Source organism: Peromyscus eremicus, chromosome 12 (genome assembly GCF_949786415.1).
Source record: "Peromyscus eremicus chromosome 12, PerEre_H2_v1, whole genome shotgun sequence".
Classification (NCBI taxonomy): Eukaryota; Metazoa; Chordata; class Mammalia; order Rodentia; family Cricetidae; genus Peromyscus; species Peromyscus eremicus.
The window spans coordinates 78,326,000-78,348,449 of NC_081428.1; the positions used below are offsets into that span (position 1 = coordinate 78,326,000).

At 47.3% G+C, this 22,450-nt stretch overlaps 1 protein-coding gene across 6 annotated transcripts in view; it reads right to left on the reverse strand.

Moving 5' to 3' along the window:
• The window catches only part of Med15 (mediator complex subunit 15), a 66,580-nt gene that overhangs the window by 39,835 nt on the left and 4,295 nt on the right, over positions 1-22,450 (reverse strand). For all 6 annotated transcript variants that reach the window (XM_059276927.1, XM_059276926.1, XM_059276925.1 and 3 more), the window contains exon 2: positions 4,441-4,528. In XM_059276927.1, the coding sequence (XP_059132910.1) occupies positions 4,441-4,528 (88 nt within the window). The remainder of the gene's footprint in view (positions 1-4,440; positions 4,529-22,450) is intronic.

Here is a 22,450-nt window from a genome sequence, read left to right on the forward strand (position 1 = left end):
GTCTCTAAAGAAGCTGTAATCTCTCTGATCTTATTTTATTTTTAATTACATGTGTTGTAAAGGGTGGTGCCCCAGTGCAGTGCCTGCAGAAGCCAGAAGAGGGTGCTGTGTCCTGAACCTGCAGGCTTGCCAGGATTTCAAGGAAAGATCATTCCCTTCCTCCATGACTTGACTTTCCAGTTCCTCTCCTTCCTCATTCTCCTCAATGCTCTGGAGTACGACCTTTTAAATCTCTTTCACAACTGTTCTAACAGAGCCTTGGAAACCAGAGCAGGCACAGTGAACCTGGGGTGCCACGGTACCTAGGGTAGGAAGGTTCTCACTACAACCGCAGGCACCTACCTCTACGGGGAACAGCGGGTAAAAAGAGGGCAAGCAGCTGTCATTAAAAATAGACTTTTCCAGGTGTGGTGGCGTGCACCTTTAATCCCATGACGTGGGGACAGAGGCAAGCTGGTCTCTGAGTTCCAGGCTAGACAGAAGCTTCATGGTGAGACCCTGTCTCAAACAAACAAACAAACAAACAAACAAACAAAAAGGCAAAAGAATAGACAGATAGATTAGTCAACACTGCTCCTACAGCAGTTCTCCTCCAGTTAGTCGGGGCCTACTGGTGGAGTTAGGGATTTAGAGACGGCTTCAAAAGAGATCACTGAGGCACCACTTGTAAAAATCAACGACCAAGGCAGAGTGAACTGCACTGGTGAGGGGCTGATGAACCTCTGGGTACCTCCTTTGGGAGCTAAGGTTTATTCATCAGCCACTAGAAAGCTCTCTGGAGATGGCTACTCTGTGGTGGAAATGCAACCGTCACTGGACTCCCTGCCCACACAGGCCACTGATCACACCAAAAGGCAGAGGCAACTTCCCTTCCTGACCCGCCACACTGGCCTTAGACTTCCTACATACAAAAGATGCTCTAGGACTTGAGGACTAGAAGTTCCAGCTCTTCCTCCAGAAACACAAACATGACACAACCAAGTCTCAGCTATGTCATAGTGATGCCATGTGAAGGTCCTGTAGTAAAAGCCACATACAATCATGAGTGAAGCCTTTAATGGATCTTCAGCCCGGCCCAGTCCGGCCCAGCCCGGCCCAGCCCGGCCCCTACAAAAGCAGTCACAAGAAAAGGCAGAAGACAGACAGTAGAAGTACCCAGCTAGACAATTCCAACCACCTCAACTCCAGACCACAGACCCAGGAGAACTAAAGGGTTATTCCTTTAAGCCACTAAGTTTAGACTGGCTTGTCATGAACTAAGACAATAAACAAAGCTGAACCAACAAAACTTACATTTTAGAAATAGCTGATGGATTCAACTAAATTTTTTTTTTTTTTTTTTTTTTTTGAGACAGGGTCTTACAATGTAGCTCCGGCTGTCCTGGAACTCACTATGCAGACCAGGCTGTCCTTGAACTCACAGAGATCCACCTGCCTCTGCCTCCTGAGTGCTGGGATTAAAGACATGCACCACTATGCCTGGCTTCGATTAAGTCTTTACCAAAATTCCTTTAACTGTAGTAGATGTCTTTAATCCCAGCACTCAGGAGGCAGAGGCAGGCAGATCTCTGTGAGTTTGAGGCCAGCCTGGTCTACAGAGTGAGTTCAGGACAATCAAGGCTACAGAGAAAGACCATGTCTCAAAACTACAGCTCAGTGGTAGACTGACTGCTCTGACTGAGTCTCTGACACCAGCAGCACCACTGCAAAACAAATACAAAGGACAAGCTAACCAATAAACTACCCATCTCCCAGATACCTGCAAATGAGATGATCTATGTATCAAATATATAAACTACCCATCTCCCAGATACCTGCAAATGAGATGATCTATGTATCTAATATATAAACTACTAAAAAACATCCAAGGATAAAAATGGACATCTCACCACAGAATGTTTACAGATGGATGTCATTACTGACCAGACAAAAACCGATCAGAACCACAGTGATGGTACCAACGGCTGCAGTAACAAAGACAAGGACAAATGTGGGGGGGGGGGGACGGACACAGAGCCTTGGGCTGCTGCTGGACTTCAAGCGGTGCAGCTACTTGGAAAAGTTTAATAGTGCCTGAGTCAGAGACTCAAACCCCAAGTATGTAGGGAGTTTTTGTTTCCTCAAGAGAAATGAAACAAATCTACATAAAAACTAGTGAGTAAAGTAATTATTCATGATAGCCCCCAAAATGAAAACAACCCAAATGGAGACTGATTACACCAATATACAGAAAACGATGTTAATATAATTCAACAAAGAAAGAAATCAGGGACAGTCATGATGGCACATGTCTTTAATCCCAGCACTCAGAAGACAGAGCAGGTCATATCTCTTGAGGCCAGCCTAGTCTACTGTTATGGAATATTATTATTATTATTATTATTATTATTATTATTATTATTATTTGGTTTTTCAAGACGGTTTCTCTGTGTAGCTTTGTGCCTTTCCTGGAACTTGCTTTGTGGACCAGGCCTCGAACTCACAGAGATCCGCCTGCCTCTGCCTCCTGAGTGCTGGGATTAAAGGCGTGCGCCGCCGCCACCACCACCCGGCATGGAATATTATTTTAAGGTGTGTTACATTTGTTTATGCTGTGGAACATGATACAAAGATGTGTTGTGGTTTTTTACATTGCATTTGTTTAACTTTGTGAAGCTGTGTTACTGTGCATGCCAAAAACACCTAATGGTCTAATAAAGAGCTGAATGGTCAATAGTGAGGCAGAAGAAAGGATAGGTGGGGCTGGTGGGCAGAGAGAATAAATAGAAGGAGAAATCTGGGAAGAAGAAAGAGCAAGAACAAGGAGAGGAGGACGCTAGGGGTCAGCCACCCAGCCACACAGCCACACAGCCAGCCATGGAGTAAGAGTAAGATTTACAGACGTAAGAAAAGATAAAAACCCAGAGGCAAAAAGTAGATAGGATAATTTAAGTTAAGAAAAGCTGGCAAGAAATAAGCCAAGCTAAGGCCTGGCATTTATAAGTAAGAATAAGCCTCTGTGTATTTATCTGGGAGCTGGGTGGCGGGCCCCCAAAAGAGCAAAGAGCAAAAACAACCATGAAATCTTGTCTTGAATAGCAGAATCAAGTATGCACTACAGCATGGTTAATGTATGAACCCTGACAAGATTGTGCTAGGTGAAAGAAGTTGCAAAACTCATTACGATTGTGTTTATAAGCAAGGCCAAAGGGGAAAACCCACAGCAATAAAGCAGGTGAGTGGTGCTGTGGCTAGAGGGAAATGGAGCAAGACTGCTAATGTGTATCAAGCTTCTGTAAATATTATAACATTGCATTGCAGTAACTGTCCACATGACGCAGAATATCCTAGATGGCTGAACTATATACCTCAAATGGGTGGATTTCGGTTCCTTAACTCAATCTCAATAATGCTTTTAAAAGAACAAATGTATGTCATACCCCCAGAGAGCAGTCCACAAGCTCTTGAAACTTGTCCTTCCATGTACATGTAAACAGAAACACACTTCAACCTCACTTCATGTCTGCCATTTCTGCATCACTTTTTTAATGGATTATTTACTTTTTTAATGGATTTGTTTATTTGTTTGTTTGTTTGTTTGTAGATGGTCTCACTTGTAGCCCTGGCTAGCCTAACTCAATATGTGGACCAGGCAGGCCTCAAATCCACCTGCCTCTGCCTCCTAAGTGCTAAAGATTAAAACCATGCACCACCACACCCAGCTTTAAATTAAAATTGGGGGGCGGGTAGGGGTGGAGATGGGAATGGGGCGGAATGGGTAGCTAATGTGCATGAGAGTGTAGGTGCCTGTGGAGGCCAGAAGATCCCATGGAGCTGGAGTTTTGGCTGTCATGAACCAGCCTCCATGGGTACTGGGAACTGAACTCGGGTCCTCTTCAAGAACAGTCTGGCCCGTCATTGCTGAGCCGTCTTCCCACCCCGCTGCTCCACTTCTAGCCTCCACTCCTGAGAGCTAACAAATTAGGAGAAAGTCACCTACAGGCCATGGTGCTGCACCGGCCTGGAAATCCTTCTACCACCTCCACCTGGGAAGGAAGTTCCAAGCTCACTCAACTTTACCAAACATTGCCCATCTCTCTGAACAGAGGAACCAAAGAGGAATGGACCCCTGTGCATCAGGGAGGTGTTGGCTCCAGGAGCATGAAGCCAGCCTCTCCTTCATAGGAGCAGTGGGATCCAAGGAGCTCCGTGTAGGAATCGCAGGGCTGACTACATACATCTGACAGGGTCAGAGGCAGGACCTGTAGACTCAGTGCCCATCCAGGAGTCTTGCCTACTCCATGGACACGGGAGGTTCCAAGTGCTGTAGTGAAGCCAGCTGTATCTGAGATCAGCAAGCAAGCACTCCCCCTCTCCAGGATCCACGCAGAAGGGCTCACTTTCAGCAACTCTCCCCTCCTGGAACTGCTCTGCTGGGGACTTTGGCCAGCAGGGTCTTACCCGGGTCTTGGCCTTCAGGAACACATGACTCTCCATATCCTTGCTAGATTTACTGTGGGCCACACCAGCTTTCCTCATGGCATCCTCACTGAAATACAAAAGAAGAGATATTTACATACACTAGCAGGTCTCCCCTGTAGACAGGTGCTGTCCCGGGCCAGCCAGCCTGGCTGCGTTCGGGAGAGGAATGAAGGGAGAGGCTCTCGGCAGAGCAGTGGCCAGAGCTAACCAGAGTAAGGGCAGGGCCAGGAGAAGGGGGACAGGAAGGTGATTACCAGAAAGAAGAGAAGCCCCTGGGCAGGAAGAACAAAGGGACTGCCCCAAGAGATTGCTGAGATCATTGTTAATTAGACCTCTGATTTCTAGGCCTCTGAGTGGCCTGAGCCCCTACCCAGCTCTCTGAGTACAGCGGGGCTGCAGTTCTAGACTCTTCCCTGTAAAATGAACAGTCCACAGATGTCACATCCCATTCCCCCAAAGGCAAGAGTCTCTGTGGAGCAATTTCATGTTTTTCTAACAGGGCCAAAGAGACCAGCTCCAACTTCTACTTACTGAGAACAGGAGACAGTTCACACCAATATAAAACAACAATAAAGTATCTAAAATACATTTTATACACAGATATAAAAGGACTATCCTAGTGAAGGTTCTACTTCACACTATGAGGGGCCAAACAGAACACACACTGCCTCCCTCTACCTGTACATACACATAGAAAGAACAGGTACGAGGGCCTGGAGAGATGGCTCAGTGGCTAAGAGCACTTGCTGCTCTTTGAGAGACCCGAGTTTGATTCTCAGCACACACATGTGGCTCACAACCACCTGTAATCTCTGTTTCAGGAAATACAACATCTTCTCTGGCTCGAGGGCGCTGCATGCATATGCACACATTCATGCAAGCAAACCACTCTTACACATAAAAGAGAATAAGTGTTTTCTAAAAAGAAAGAAAGAACAGGTATGTATACGTTAGAAAGAAAGCAGTGTGTTGAGTAAGCGGGGCCTGGGGCCTGGGGCCTGGGGCCTGGGGCCTGGGGCCTGGGGCCTGGCTCTCTGCTCTGCCAGCAGCCTGTCTTCTTGCAGCACTGTGCTTGCTGGTAAACGAATCAGCAAGTTGGGGGCTCTGAGCTGGAACTCAGTCAAGCTGGTACTCCAAAGCATTCTGACCTCCAAAACACAAACCACCTCAGTCTACTTACTGAACAACAGGTGTGTGGACTACAGCACCTCGCCTCTGAAATCACAGGAAAAGCCCACGTAGGAATATCGATGATGAGATATACCGAACACATCATGGGATGAGTGAAACGGCTCAGCATATTAAAGCAGCGGCCACACAGGCCTGACAACCTGAGTTTGATCCCTAGAACCCAGAAAAGGTGGGAGGAAAGAACTGGCACCATAAAGCTGACCTCTGACCCCACATGCATGTCATAGCACACGTATACCCTCTCTATCCCACACTAGTTAATAAATCAAATTAAATGTAAAACATCACATTGCTAAATCTACTAACAGGCATATCTGAAGTTCTGGCCTCCTCTATCTATTTCTGAAGCTCTGGCAGACAAGATGGCAGCAGCAGGTGCTTGCTTGCAAGGTGTGGAGCAGACATATGAGAAGAAAGGCCCCTGGAGCCACAGAGACATGCCAGTGGTGAAGTACAACAGCACCGACAACCAGTCCACAGGAAGTGTAGGAACAGACGCAGGCAGGAGCAGGGCCACAGGAGACCCAGTGCAAAGGGGCCGAGGCTGCAAGGCTTCCACACTGAGATGGAAAAGCAGACCTGTGCTTCCCTAAATAACCTGTAAGCCCCACCTGCCCAAGGAGCAGGTGACTTCCTGGGATTCTGGGAGTTGTAGTTCTCGAAAAATAATGACAAAGCTTCATGGGGAAAGTACGGTGGCCTATGAGTTTTGTCCATAAAAGCCCCAACAACACAAGTCACAGGGCCACTCAGCTGGAAGTTCCAGGGAGTACTTCTGACCAATTTCCATTTTGGTCAGTATTTAATATTTTAATAAAAGCTTGCTTTAATTTGGCCCAAAATGGTGGAACTGGTTTTTCTCCAGAGAATCTCAGGATTAACACATGCCTCACCTGTGTCCCCAAAGCCCTATCTGTTCCCTTTCTGCCTTCTGGCAGGTATAAAAAAGGGACCGAGAGGTAAACAGCCACAAAAAACTCAGTAAGAATTTTGAGGTGCAGAACAGTCTACCAACACCAGGACCCAAGGGAGGGCGGCAAGTCACGGACTTGCAGATGAGCAGCACAGCCAGAACACTGATGTGGCCACAGGATGTGGGGAGCAGGCACAGGAGTCTGGGGGACACAGTCACACATGGGCTGTGGTCAAGGAAGGCCAAGCCAGGCTCCTAAGAGGGCTCTCCCACACTGCCACCAGTTACTTTCCCTAGAACCGGTCAACACAGTCCAGCCTTAGCTCAGTGAGAACCCGGCAGCAGTGCCCTGCAGTGAGCAGAGATCCAGGCCATAGCAGACTGTGTCAGCTTTGAGACAGACAACTAATCACAACCAGTGACCTGGACGGAGAAAGGTGCTTAGTGAGCAGCAGGCAGTGTCCCAGCGACATCAACTTAATGCACCTTCCCAGTGAGAAATCACTCTGAGTACTGGGGTTCATAAAGGAAAGAAGAGGAGGCTCTTTAGTAATAGCACATGACTGGTCCTGGCTAATGCACCAAAGGGAACAGAAAACCTTCCCTGCTTCTGTAGGCCTTGGGCTTAGACATTCCACGTACACCGTCATCCTTAAATCCCCCTCAGGTCCCGTTACACTCTGAACAACTTAAACAGAGAGACTGTAAGTCTCGCCACTTGGGCAGACGGGAGAGTAACACCGCAAGAGACAAGTGCCAGAATTCTTTCCTACGTACATCAACGTTGTTCTTTTCAAGTTGTTACCCAGGGTCAGAATTATATCAGAAAACATAGCAAAACTGGGCTTCTCCTGAAAAGAGCACAGGAGGACTGACTCACTGGCAGATCAGGACTTAATAGTGGTTGAGACCCTTTGCTGCCCCCTTGAGCTGCCCTTTAAAGGCCTGCCCTTTGATGTGGGGATGGGCCTAGTGGCCTGTTATGGACTTCAGTCATGGCAGCATTTTCTTTCCTACAGTTCCTAACAAGCCTGGTCAGGGCAGGGTACTACTTAGCTTCCAGTAACAGTGGAGGCAGCGTTCCTCAGCATCCATTTTATTACTTCAAGTTTCTTCTGCATCATCAGATGCCAGGGTGAGCTGCTGAGGGTGAGCTCTACCCTCCCATCAGAGTAACATCACATGATACAGAGGGCATGGGAACTAACTGTTAGAGACCCAGAACTGAAGGCACATCAACCTAGCTGGGAGCCAGATAATCCTATTCTGACAAGCTGGAACATACTGGGGGTGAGGGGTGATGACGTGAACGCACACCACGCCACATGGAAGGATACAACCCCAGCTGGAAGAAGCCAGGTCTGCTGTGAGCCTACAGAACATCACCACGCTCTGCCAATCTTACATCCCATTCACGGTGCTGGCACAGACAGTCTCTTCATATTTAATAAAGCCAGATGCGAACCACATTTTGAAATGTTTTTGCTTATTTCCAGTCAAGTACAGTGGAAGGCAGCCAAGCACTTGGCCTTCCTCTCCATGCACTTTGCCCCGACACACCTCACCCCTGCAGGTCTTGGGTGTGGCCTGACTCAGTCCTCCCTTACTTGTAGACCACAGGTTGGCAGAGGCTATGATCAGGTATAGTTAGCCCTGGAAAACCTGGCTGCGATCCAGCCTTCTGATCACCCTGAAAGCCTGGCCATCTCCCCACCCCACCCACAGAATGCTTTCCAAGCACTTTGACACATACAGCCTCTTGTCTCTCTTGGGGCCTGACACGAGGCCCCTTCTCAAGTCATCCATCATCCTGTTCTGGCCACAGCTGCCTGGGTGTCTGGTTTAGAATGGACTGATCAATCATTACAGGCCCAGATCTCCCTTCACAAAAAGGCTGGAAGGTGGCCTGACTTCCACAGCTGCCCTTGAAGCATACGTCTATCTGAAAGGCACTGCCTGGCACTGCCTAAGCAGCAGTGAGTGAGACAGAGAGAAACCCTGGGGGGACTTGGGATTGCAGCACAAGTCTTTAATCCAGTGGTTCTCAACCTAGGTCATGATCCCTTCAGGGGTCACCTAAGACCATCCTGTATATCATATATTTACATTATGACTCATTAACAGTAGCAAAATTATAGTTATGAAACAGCAACGAAAATAATTTTGTGGTTGGGGTCACCATAATATGAAGAACTGTATTAAAGGGCCACAGTATCAGAAAGGTTTGAGAACCACTGCTTTAATCCCCGCACTTGGGAGGCAGTGGCAGGTGTATCTCTGTGAGTCTGAGGCCAGACAGGTCTATATAGTTCCACAACAGTCAGAGCTACACAGTGAGACCCTGTCCAAAAAAAAAAAAAAGAAGAAAAAGAAGAAAACAAGTCAGAGATCCTAACTGTGCAGTGAGATGGCATCCTTTAATAAAGTCCAGTGCACAGCAATATTATTGTCTTCCCAGATGAGGTACCAGTGAGTCCCTGCAGCTCCTTCGGACAAAGCTGTCCCCACATGAACTGACTCATCTTGGGCATCCTCAACAGTGGACCACCCTCCCACTCCAGCACAAAGCGCCCTCCCCCCCCCCACGGCTGTGCTAAGAAGCACAGGGCAGTCTCTCCCACTCTTCTTCCCTGACCCCGCCCGACCCTTCCCATGCCTTGTGCTTAGGGCCCTGGTCATCACCCAGGGACCCGCTCAGTTCGGTCAGGACTCTTTGACCTCACTCTCTTCATCACGGCCCTCTACCCGGCAATGCCCGGCGGCTCCTTCCTTGTCTGGCCTTCTTTCACACTGAGGGAAAGGGTATCAACTCCTCTGGTCTCCTCAAAGATTCCTTTCCCCTTTGGGTGTCAGATTCACCATCCTGAGCTCAAAAGACAGCAGCCCCCCCCCACACCTTTTTTAAGGTTTATTTTTTGTATGTGCTTTTGTTAGTGGTGGTTTTTGAGACAGGGTCTCTCTATGTAGTTCTATCATTGAGCTCACTGTGTGGACCATGCTGGCCTCGAATTCAGAGATCCTCCTTCCTCTCATCTTGAATGCTGGGGTTTCCTGGCCTTGGCTTTTGTTGTTTGTTTTAAAGATGTATTTATTTATTATGCATACAGTGTTCTGTCTGAACATATCCCTGCAGGCCAGAAGAGGGCACCAGATCTTGTTACAGATGGCTGTGAGCCACCATGTGGGTGCTGGGAATTGAACTCAGGACCTCTGGAAGAGCTGCCAGTGCTCTTAACCTCTAAGCCATCTCTCCAGTCCTTGCTTTTTGTTTTGTTTTTGTTGTTGTTGTTTTGATTTTGAGATAGGGTTCATGTAGCCCAGGTTGGCTTTGAACTCACTATGTAGCTGAAGATGACCTTGAAGTTCTGATCCTCCTGTCTCCCTTGCCAAGTGCTAGGAATTTCTGCCCACACCATCTTTATCCAGGCAGACTCCTGGCCAATTACTACCTGTGTATACAGTCTGTTCACCCACCCGGAAGAGAAGCACACAACTGCATGGGAGATCCCTCCCCCGAATGTTTACAACCTAAACCACCAGTAACCAAGTACTAGAAGACAACGAAGAAGGCGTACACAGCACCAGGACGGCAGAGGTTCTGGCAGGCCTGTCACCAGAGATGGGTATTAAAGGTATCTGCCACCTTTTCACCACCATCTGTCAAGGAGCAAAGGAAAGGCGTCCCTTTTGTTCCATGCATTTCTACCTTCCTCTTCACAATGGTAGACCACTAGGGACCTACTCTTTGGAAAAGCCCCTAATGCCACACCTAGAGACTATAGAAGGCAGGTCCCAGGAAAAAACTACAACGGACGGAGAACCCAGTAGCAAGAAGCCCAAGGTTAACTGTGCTGAGACACTAGTAAAAAGACATGGGAAGAATTATCAACAAGTATAGAAAAGCAACACCCCACCTGCCCGAAGGCAAAACCAACTATCAACAGCAGTATGCCTCTGTGCACGGTGCACTGTTTGTGTAGGCATAAAGTGTGAATGTTCATTCCTGATTCACTCAGCCCACACTGGGAACAGAAGCAGAGAGAACAGAGTGCAGGGCTACAAAGCAAGTCTGTAGACCATTCGGTAACTGATAAGGAAGCAGCATGCACGAGTTAGTGTGAATACAGGCACATGCCAGAGGACAAGGGTCAAAGGTGGCCAACAAGAGCAGAGGGCCAATGACGTTTGCAGTTCATATGCAGTTTACATTTTAGGGGGCTGGGAGGTGTCTCAGTAGGTAAAGCACTTGCTGCACAAGCATGAGGATCTGCGTGATGAGGGTCTGGTGGACCCAGCACCACACAGAACGCCAGGTCCAGCAGCACTCATCAGTAACCACAGTGCAGGGAGTTTGGAGTGGCAGATCCTGGAGCCTTGCTGGCCTCTAATCAGTCAGAGACCTGTCTCAGGAAATAAGGCAGAGAGCTCTGACGGAAGAACATACCCGATGTTTACCTGCAGCCTTACACCCCCACCCACACACCCACACACCCACACGAATAAGAGAGACAGTGTCTCATTATGTAGCCTTGGCTAGTCTGGAACTATATCTACTATGTTGACCAGGCTGGGCTCAAACTCCACTAGAGATCTGTCTTCCTGCCCCTGCCTCCCAAGCACTGGGATTAAAGGCGTGTGCCACCATGCCCAGTCTAATACATTTATTTATTAATTTATTTAGTTTTGAGAAAGAGAGAGAGAGAGAGACAGAGACAGAGACAGAGACTAACTCACTATGTAGACCAGGCTGGCCTTAAACTCATAGAGATCTGCCTGCTTCTGCCTCCTGAATGCTGGTACTAAAGATGTACACCACCACAAAAAAATTTTAGTCATTAAAAATTAAATTGTCTACTGTGGTGGTCTGAATAAGAATGGCCCCTATAGACAGGTGGTGGTGGCACATGCCTTAAATCCCAGCACTCAGGAGGCAGAGGCAGGTGGATCTCTGAGTTCGAGGCCAGCCTGGTCTACAGAGTGAGTTCCAGGATAGCCAGGGCTACACAGAGAAACCCTGTCTTAAAAAAGACAAATACAAAGTTATTTGTGGTTAAAAATCAAATCATGAAAGCTGACTGTGGCGGCTCAGCTTCTCATCTCAGCTCCGACCAGTGACTGAGGCCAGCAGTCTGCTCCAGGTTCTCCTGGACTAGAAACTGAGATACAGTCACTAACCAATAACCGTGAATTAGTGAGTTAGGACAGCTCACACCTATAATAGAGGACACTTGGGCAGCTAAGGCAGGAAAATTAAAGCAAGTTTGAAACCAGCCTGGGTTACAGAATGAGACCTTGCCGGGCGGAGGTGGCGCACGCCTTTACTCCCAGCACTCGGGAGGCAGAGCCAGGAGGATCTCTGTGAGTTCGAGGCCAGCCTAGTCTACCAAGTGAGCTCCAGGAAAGGCGCAAAGCTACACAGAGAAACCCTGTCTCGAAAAAACCAAAAAAAAAAAAAAAAAAGAATGAGACCTTGTCTCAAAAAGCAGGGAGTGGTGGTACACTACTCTAAAGACAGCATTCAGGATGTAGAAGCAGACAGACTTCAGAGTTCCAGGAGTGCCAGGGCTGCCATGGTGAGAATCTGTCTCAGGAGGCGGTAGGTAAAGAAGGACTAGAGAGATGGCTCTGTTGTGAAGAGCACTTTCTGCTCCTATAGAGGACCCACGTTCATTCCCAGAACCCACGCAGTGGTTCACAACCATAAGTCACTCCAGTTCGGGGACCTGAGGCCCTCTTCTGATCTCCGTAAGTGCACTTGGTGCACAGACATACACACAGGCCAAACACTCATATATACAGAATACAGTGATTTTTAAAATGCTCATAATGTATCACAGACACAGAAAACTCCTGGGGCTGGAGAGATGGCCAGAGGTTAAGATTTTGTACTGCTCTTCCAAAGACCAAAGTTGGATTCCCAGCACCCATGTTGGGTGGCTTACAACCACCTGCAACTCCAGCTCCTGGAGATCTGACACCTTCCTCTGGCCTCCTCAGGCACCTGCATGCACAACCTCCTGAAATATAATTTAAAATAAATCTTAAAAGAAAAAACTTCTTAAGGTTTAAAGCTAGTTCAAAAACTTGGAAATCTACTTGCTCAGTATAAATTAAAACGTCTTTCTGTTCTTAAGAGGAAAAGTAAATGCCACAGAGAACTCCACAATGAACATCAGCCACTGTTGAGGAAAATCTGATTCATTTTTCTTTCTGTGGTGCTCAGGATGGAGTCCAGGTTGTACATGCTGGGCAAGTGCTCTCCCTCTTGGCTCCATTCTTAGCTTATTCACATTTCTAAACCTTCCTGTGTCAGCTAAAAGACATGAAACTTCTCTTCTAGCAACAAACCAGGTCACAGAAGAGAAGCTGGTAGGGACTTGGAGGGAGGCAAGGCTACCATGTCCACACTCTTGAAAGGGACCTTCTAGGTCAGCCCCAGTGCTTCCCTACACCCCAGAGGAAAGGCCTCTGTCCTTCCCACACAAGCCTGGCTCTCATCTAGTCTCCTGCTTCCTCGGGGTCTTTAGAGTGCCAGCAGCCAATGTCACTGCTCACCTTCTAATGTACAGCAGCAATTCCCTGCCCGCGTAGCCAGGTGGTCTCACCTTCCAGGGAGGAACTGGTGAGACATCAATTGTTTGGCCACCCAAGGAAACACCCGGGCTCTTAAACCGCACAGGTAGCTGAGGCGCATCTGCCAAACTATAGCACAACGTCTTTCTTTATCAGCAAACATGCAGTCAACAAACATTTGCAGGTTCCCTGACTTTAGATTCATTTATGTGGGGGTGGGGGGTGGGGGGTACACATCTGTGCACACAGAGGCTAGGAAGAGTGTTGAAGTCTTCAGAGCTGGAGTTACAGGGGTGCTTGTGAAATGCTCAGCTTGCTGAATGGGTGCTAGGATCAAAACTTCCGTTCTCATAATTAAACAGGAAGCACTCCCAACCACTGAGGCATCTCTCCAGCCGCAGGTTCACAAGACAAAAATAGCCTATTTCAGAATTTAACTATTTGCCTACATATAGGAATGGGTAGTTTGGACTTGAAGAGAGCGGAGACTTGCACATTTTCTCTTCACACTTCTCTCGGCTGCTAAACTCTCCTCCTCCTGCTCCTCCCAGGAAGGCCAGTGGGTGAGATCAACGAGGGCTAGCCTCAAGAACAGCCAGCCTGCCGCCCTTTAAACTCTGAGCTGGCTCAAATGACATGAGCTTCTGATATTTCCAACCTGTTGGTTTAATCTCCAAAGAACTAGACAAGGGAGTGGTGGTACACACCTTCAGTCCCAGCACTCAGGAGGCAGACGGACCCCCGTGAGTTCATGGTCTGCACAGTGAACTCCAGGGCAACCAAAGCTACACAGGGAGACCCTGACTCAAACACACACACAAGAACCATGAGCTGGAGAGACCCTTTGACCTCTGCTCTGATGTCAGCCTGGGGTCCAGAGCATCTCAACCGCCACCAAGCAATTACACAGCACTCTGTCAATATGGTTTTGTGGTTCTAGGACAAAAAGCCCTACCTTTAGAGATCAGCACTCAGCTAAAAATCACATGGCATCCTGGGTGTGAGTTAAAACAGCCCAGAAGGGAGTAGACAGTGAAGGTGAAAGAACACTGGCCATATGTTGTTACCTCTCAGAGGAACTGGAAATGTTTTCCTATTATCTCTACCTCTGGAAACGTTCAAAAGTCCATGGAAGAACTTTCCCCAAAAGAGTATTAAATCCTATGCTCATTTTACGCAGGTGGAGGGCTATGCATAAGTCTATGCCTCTTGTGAATGGAAGCTGTGGACACACAGGGACAGCCAGAACCAGCCCAGGCAGAAAGAATAGCCTCAGGCAGGGAAAAAACTACAACTCAGAACCGGACTCAGGAAAGTCTCTGTGTGTGTGCCTACCAACATAAGAGATATTCAGTCGTGTGTGTGTGTGTGTGTGTGTGTGTGTGTGTGTGTGTGCGCCTACCAACATAAGACATTCAGTCATATGAGAAGCACACAGGTCTACGGGAAAGGTATCCCTATGTTAATTATGGCACAACTGGGCAGAGAGATTACAGAAACACTTTCCTGTTTTTCAAATTCCCTATAATGTTATCTGGCAGGGAGTGAAGTGCTACACCCAAAATTCTGGCTATACTGACCAAAACAGGAGAGAGAGAGAGGCGGGGCTGAGGAGAGAGAGGCGGGGCTGAGGAGATAGAGGCGGGGCTGAGAAGAGAGAGGCGGGGCTGAGGAGAGAGGCGGGGCTGAGGAGAGAGAGGCGGGGCTGAGAAGAGAGAGGCGGGGCTGAGGAGATAGAGGCGGGGCTGAGAAGAGAGAGGCGGGGCTGAGGAGAGAGGCGGGGCTGAGGAGAGAGGCGGGGCTGAGAGAGAGGCGGGGCTGAGGCTGCTTCCACAGAGCCACTTCTCTGAGGCCAAGGCTGCAGTCTGTACCCCTCGTTCCATAACCCTCCCCTGGGAAAACAAGCAGAGGAGACTCACTAAGGCAGGGCGAGCTTCTGAGGTACTGATGGAGCAGTCGCTGAGAGGCGATGAAGCCTTGACTACCTATTTGCTTTGCTCAACAAACAGAACCACTTGAAGGGATCCCTTACTCCCTTTTGTCATAAGTGGTTTTTTTCTCCAAAAATTAAAAACAAAATTTTACTATGTATGCGTGGAAGGGGAGTGAAAGGAGAGGGAGACAGACAGACAGACAAATGTGGGGTGTGGAGGTTAGAGGGTAACTTTGTAGATTTGATTCTTCCTTTCTCCTTTATGTGAGTTCCAAGGATCACAACTCAGGTAGTCCTGAACCATTCAGCCCATTTTTAACAATGATAGGGCCTAGTTTTCCAGCAGGCTCATCCTATGCCCCTTTCAGAAGACTGCGTCCAGGCCACCTCTCCGCACCACCGCCGCTGGAACATTTCTCCTTGAAGAACTGGCACTGGCACCCACAACACAAACCACCTTGCACCCATCTCTCAGAATCCACACAGCATTAAGGCTTTCTCTGCAGGGTGGGTACCTGACATGTGTCTCCCTTCTTTCCTCCGCAAGTGCATGTATGCAACCACACTCACGCATACACAAGTACACACACACACTCACCAAATCCAACCCTCTGTCCTTCACAGGCTTTCTCCTGAAACCATCCTGTCTAGTCTGACTGCCACTGTAGCTGAGAGGGTCTCAAACTTGGCTGTGTATTCAAATTGAAAAGGCCGCTTGCTTGCTATAAAGGCAGAGGCTATGAAAACACCAGGTCCAAGCATCAAGCGAGGAGTATTCCCTGACACTGCTGCACATATAAACTGGGACCACTTAAGAAGACTGCTCAGGACAATGTGCTAAAGGCCACGTCCCAACACAGCTGACTCCATTCCAACATCCACAGAAAGTAAAGTAACCACTGTTAGGTTCTCAATACCCACATAGCAGCTTACAACCACAGGAATCCCAGTTCTGGGGACCCGGTACCCTCTTCGGGCTTCCATAGGCACCGAATGCACATGGTGCACATATAAACTTAAAGGCCACACTCATACACATAAAATAAAAGTAAAAATAAATATTTTAAGGGCAGAATAGAAGCCCAGGCATGGTGGTAGACACCTATTGGGCCAGCACTCAGTAGACTGGGCTACACAGTAAGACCCTGTCTCAAAAAGAAAGAAAAAAAGAGATCTGGGGATGTGGACCTGGTGGGAGCATGGTTGCCCAACACACTCAGTTCCCAGCCTGTCAATCCTACACGCAGGAGGTGGAGGTAGTAGGTTACAAGTTCTTAGTCATCCTGCCCAAGTGGGTGTTTTGAAAAAAGAATCATAAATAAATAATTTTTAAAGAGAGCCATATTCATTATAGGAGATATCCTCAAAAGTAAAATAATTAAAGGGGAAAAAGAGAAACTAGTTGATAGTTGAAATGAGCCTCTCACTCGGGAACAGTAAATTCAATACCTTTGGCTCTCTAGGAGCAGGTGTCTATTTGTTTATCCATAGAAACCTAATAAAAGAGTTTACTCCCCTTAGTTACTATCTTTTTTTTTAAAGGTAAGACCTAGTGTGTAGCCCAGGCTAGCCTTGAGACCCTGAAATTGCAAACAAGCACTGGAATTACTGACACATATTTCTCCACACTCAACAATGGGAAGATCTCAATTTACAGGCTGGACTACTTAACAGAGCCAGACGGTGGTGGTGGCAGGGCACGACTCTAATCCCACTGCTGGGAGGCAGAGGTAACAGGTGGATCTCTGAGTTCCAGGACAGCCAGGGCTACAAGGAGAAACCCTGTCTTGAAAAACCGAAACAAAAGCAAACAAAACCAAGGGCTGGAGAAATGGCTCAGTGGTTTAGAGCATCTCCTGCTTACAGAAGACCGAGGTTCCGGTTCTAACACCCACACAGTGCTTACAATTATCTGTGATTCCAGTTCCAGGGGATCTGACACCCTCTCTTCTGGCTTTTGAGGGAACCAGGTGTATACTCAATGCACTTACATACATGAAAGCAAATACTCATACACAGAAAAGACAAGCAAATCTTTTTTTTTTTTTTAAAGTCAATGTTTTTTAATGGGAAAAGGGGGACTGGAGAAATGACTCAGCAGTTATGAGCACTGTCTGCTCTTCCAAAGGACCTGGGTGGATTCCCAATAGTCACATGGTGGCTCAGTTCCAGGGGATTTGACTCCTTCTACTGGTCTCCACAGGCATCAGGAGCACAACTGATAAAAAGTCACATGTAGCCAGGCAGTGATGGTGCATGCCTTTAATCCCACCACTCAGGTGGCAGAGACAGGCAAATCCCTGAGTTCAAGGCAAACCTGGTCTACAAAGCTAGTTCCAGGACAGCCACGGCTACACAAAGAAACCCTGTCTTGAAAAAAAAAAAAAAAAAGCACCACTTTAGAAATTGGCGAGATGGCTCAGAGGTTATGACTCTTGCAGAGGCTCTAAATTTGATTCCCAGCACCTACATCCAGCAGCTCACAACCACCTTTAACTCCAGCTCCAGGGGATTCTAGCCTCTAAGGGCACCTGTATTCTGTGTATACCCATGCTTACCACACCCACACACACACACACTTAAAAACAAGAATAATCTTGAAAAATAAAAGAGCTCCATTCCATGATGTAGTAGTGAGCATCCTCACTCCACCAGGGTCTGAACACCCTTGGATTATATCTTGGGAAGAAATGGCTAAGGAAATGAACAATTTAAGAGTACTAGAATAGTGTATTGCTAGATGGTTCATCCTCATTTATGTATCCCAAGTTGATTTAGTTGGCTGACCAACATCTTCATGCGTTACTTCTGTCTTTACTCAAGCTAAGTACCCAACAGTGAGCCCCAGCACCACATCCCAACAGGCCCACAACAGTGTTCATGAAACCTGTGTCAGACAGACTCAAGAATCCTGTGCATTCTAACATTCATGGCCAGACAGGAATGAATGCTAATTCCAAAAGCATTCATAATGTTCCTACCCTGCAGAGTTAGGCTGGTAGGAAACAAGCCTTCAAACAGTCTGTAAACTGCCTCGTCTTCACTGACTTTCAGGGACAAGGGACAGGACAGGAGGCCCAGTGTCCTGGAAGAAGAACTGCCCAGCTCAGCCACAGGAAGGATGGGTCTTTCAGGCAGAACAAGCAAGGCACACAGCAGTCAAGGAAAGAGTTGGGTTCATCTGAGGATCCACAGGCAGCCTGGTTGGATATAATGTGGAATGAGGGTAGGGCAGGCAGGTGCAGGCCCTGGAGGAAGGATGAACGCTCAAGAGTGAAGTCTACAGGCAATGGGCAGCCACTAAACACACCCTGGGTATCAGAACAGCTAAAGGGAGAACGTAGAGTACAAAAAAAAAAAAAAAAAAAAAAAAAGGACATGGGGGTCTTTGAAATGTCCTGCTTGGTTTTGTGATTTTTAGCTGCCCATTTTTAGTTTGGAAAGTTCACAATAATTACTTAAAAAATTCCCCTTGGGTATCTAATTGAAACTATTAGCCTAAAGAATGCTTTAAGGTGATGACTTCACCCCAGCTAGGGACTGCAGCAGGCAGAAAATAACGTGCCCACAGTCCCCAACCTCAGAATAGCCAGCATCATCTTCAATGAGCCACAGCCTTAGTCACCATCAGGCAACAGCTGAAAGATCTCTGATCAGAAAATTAATGTAAGTATGTCAGCTCTAGTAGGTTCACAGGAGGTCAAAGATCATCAGGAACTTAGGTGTGGCGATGGTAATCCCAACACTAGCAAGGTAGAGAAGGGAGGACCTGGAATTCAAGGCCAGCCTGGGTTGTTTGTGTGAGACTCTCAACCTGCCTCCCTAAAGGAAAAAAAAAGGCATTAGGGGTTCACCCTCCAGTCTCCTAAGGATCTATGGAGAACTCCTGACATTATAAATTGGAGACTCAGTAGTGGCAGGCTCCTGTCTAAAAGCTTCCACTGCACTTGGCTGGAATTAAATTTGAGCATCCCCTTACCCAGTTCCATGACACAACCTTACTCTCCCAGATCTTCAAATGCTGTGGGATGATCTGTATGGCAAATGTGTTGCTGATTGGTCAATAAATAAATCACTGATTGGCCAGTGGCCAGGCAGGAAGTATAGGCGGGACTAACAGAGAGAAGAATTGAGAGAACAGGAAGCTGGGTGAGGGAGACACTGCCAGCCGCCACCATGACAAGCCACATGTGAAGATCCCGGTAAGCCACGAGCCATGTGGCAAGGTATAGATTTATGGAAATGGATTAATTTAAGCTGTAAGAACAGTTAGCAAGAAGCCTGCCACGGCCATACAGTTTGTAACCAATATAAGCTTACTTGGTTGGGTCTGAGCAGCTGTGGGACTGGCGGGTGACAAAGATTTGTCCTGACTGTGGGCAAGGCAGGAAAACTCTAGCTACAAATGGCGCCCAACGTGTTGGCAAGAGTTTCCACCTAAAACCTGAGAAAAGATTCTAAAACGGAGCTAAAAACAGCTTCCTAATTGTCTCTCTCAAATGAGCGGCAGCCTGCGTGTTTGAGCTACTATGGCGGGTTCTTGGCGTGCATGCTCGACCTGCAGTATGGCGGGAATGAGGCCTCTGCAAGTGGCACATTAAGCTGTGTGGTGGATTTAGCCTTTGCTACTACAAAACAAAAAAAGAGGTTTCTGGGCTACATGCTGCTTTGATAGAAGCATAGACCCACTATTTCTGAGAGTTGATGGCTCCCAGAGCTGGCGGAAAATGTACCACCGCCATATTGGGAAGCTGAAGTGGGCGGAGCCAGCAGCCATAGCGCCAGCGCTGTTTCAGGCTTAGAAGGCTGCAGTTTAAAGCAATAGGCTCAAGCTAATATAAAAAAAAATAAGCCACGTAAAGATGGCTACCACACAGAGAATCTGGATTATGTTCTCTTTGATATTCGTAACTGAAGAAAAACATTTGATTACAAAAGCTGTTGAGTTATGCAAAAATGTATATTTTAAAGGTACCTTGACTTCAAAATTTGGATGTAAGGATATGTTGCTTTGGAAAGGAGGCTCTGCTTTTGTTTCCACAGAAAGCCAGAGGCTACGGATTTGTTCCAGATTAAGATACATCAGGTTTGACCAGCCAAGACCCCCTGAAAGGTCTCCAATGACACCATGGCCCAGATGATCCAACGTCCAGAACCATTTCAAGGCAACTGGCTCAGACGATACACCCTCATGGACTACTCCATAATCCTAAAATATTCTTTGTGTCCCCATAAGATACAGCGCCCCCCTCCAGCAGGAAGTAGTAAGAGAAGCTACGCCCAAATTCCCAAATATACCAAGCTGACTTTGGAGATGTGTAAAGGTTAAAACCTTCCTTTTTAAGAAAAGAAAAGGGGAAGTGCTGTGGGATGGTCTGTATGTCAAATGTGTTGCTGATTGGTCAATAAATAAATCACTGATTGGCCAGTGGCCAGGCAGGAAGTATAGGCGGGACTAACAGAGAGAAGAATTGAGAAAACAGGAAGCTGGGTGAGGGAGACACTGCCAGCCGCCACCATGACAAGCCGCATGTGAAGATCCCGGTAAGCCACGAGCCATGTGGCAAGGTATAGATTTATGGAAATGGATTAATTTAAGCTGTAAGAACAGTTAGCAAGAAGCCTGCCACGGCCATACAGTTTGTAACCAATATAAGTCTCTGTGCTTACTTGGTTGGGTCTGAGCAGCTGTGGGACTGGCGGGTGACAAAGATTTGTCCTGACTGTGGGCAAGGCAGGAAAACTCTAGCTACAGGTAGTTTGCCTTTAACATCACAGTATGGTCCAGCCAGCATCCATCTGTAATACAAAGAGTAACTAAGAGCAGTGAGCTCTTCTCTAGGCCTGCCTCCTCACCTTACAATTAGAACAAGTCCATCTGGCTCTGAGCATGGTGGCAGTCCCATGCCTACAATATTAGCATCTCCAGACCAGTTTAAATTACCCAGTCTACCCACTGATATCCTAGCTCAAAACCAAAAATTTAAAAAAAGGAAAAGAAAAAGAAGGTGCATGAAGACAACATGTGCCAACTCAACACAGCTGGGTATGGTATAATTGGTTCAAGGCCAACCTCTGATACATAATGAGTTCAACACTAGCCTGGGCTGCATGAGATCCTTGTCTTTTTTGATTGGTTTTTTGAGACAGGGTTTCTCTGTGTAGCCCTGGCTGTCCTTGAACTAGCTCTGTACACCAGGCTGGCCTTAAACTCACAGAGATCCACCTACCTCTGCCTCCCTAGGGCTGGTAATGCTGGGATTAAAGACGTGTGTCACCATGAAGAGTGAGACTTTGGTAGAGAGAGAACAAACACCAAAAATCACTGGCAACTCTCTGTCTGCCCTGGCCTCACAGTATGCACTCCTTGGCCTTCTGACATTTTACCAGGACACTAATACAGTCCTGCCTTTCCCCAGCTGCAGCTACCCCTTCCTGCATCTGTTCAGAAACATGCTACACTGAAGAGTACCAGAGACAAAAGCCTCAAGAGGAAGATGACAGACCCAGACATCGGTCAGCAGGGGAAATTTTCTCTTGACATAAAGTTTATGATCATTTTGAATATATTCTATCCGTTTTTATGTTCTCAAAAACAGTGCTCAGTTTATCAAAGTTCTTACCTGGGAGGGGAGGAGAATAGCACAGCAGGAAAATTAAGATTAGGGAGCAGGCTAGGAAGAGGGCCCAGTAGGTAATGGGCTTGCTGGAAAGCAATGAGGACCGAGTCTGAGATCTAGCACCTACGTACAAAGCTGGATGCACAAATATGTAATTCCAGACCTGGGGGGCGGGGCCGGGGCATAGAAAGAGGAGGATCCTTGGGGCTTGCTGCCAACCTGTGTAGATGAATCAGTGAGCTCTAGATTCATGAGAACTTGTCTCAAAAAATATGGTAGAGAAACTGAGAACAGTATCAATTTCTGGCTTACACACATAAACAAAGAGAAGTAACTGATGATGTCCTTGCATTCACTCACTGCTTATGTATTTGCTGTGAACCTACTTGGTGTCAGGCATGGACAAGTCAGGACAGACACACACTTGTTTTCAAAGAGCCTGAAGACCAGGGACACGGAAACATGAACCAAAAAATCCCACAAGAAAGCCCCACAAAACCCTGCTTAGGAGGATCTAAGAATAGTTTCTCTCCTGTGGTTGTGCAGGAAGTATAGATGCCTCATTAAGAATCAATATGAACCAATCAATCATTTCCTACCTACTCTCCTCCTTTGGGTTTCTTTAGATGTCACTGCATCAAACTACCTGGGCTTAGGGAGGCCACCTTCATCAACCCAAGTCATAGCATCTCCTATCACTGTGAGGTCCCCAGACCCTACAAAGCTTGCACAGAAGTCACTTCAGTGTCCCTCCCAGTA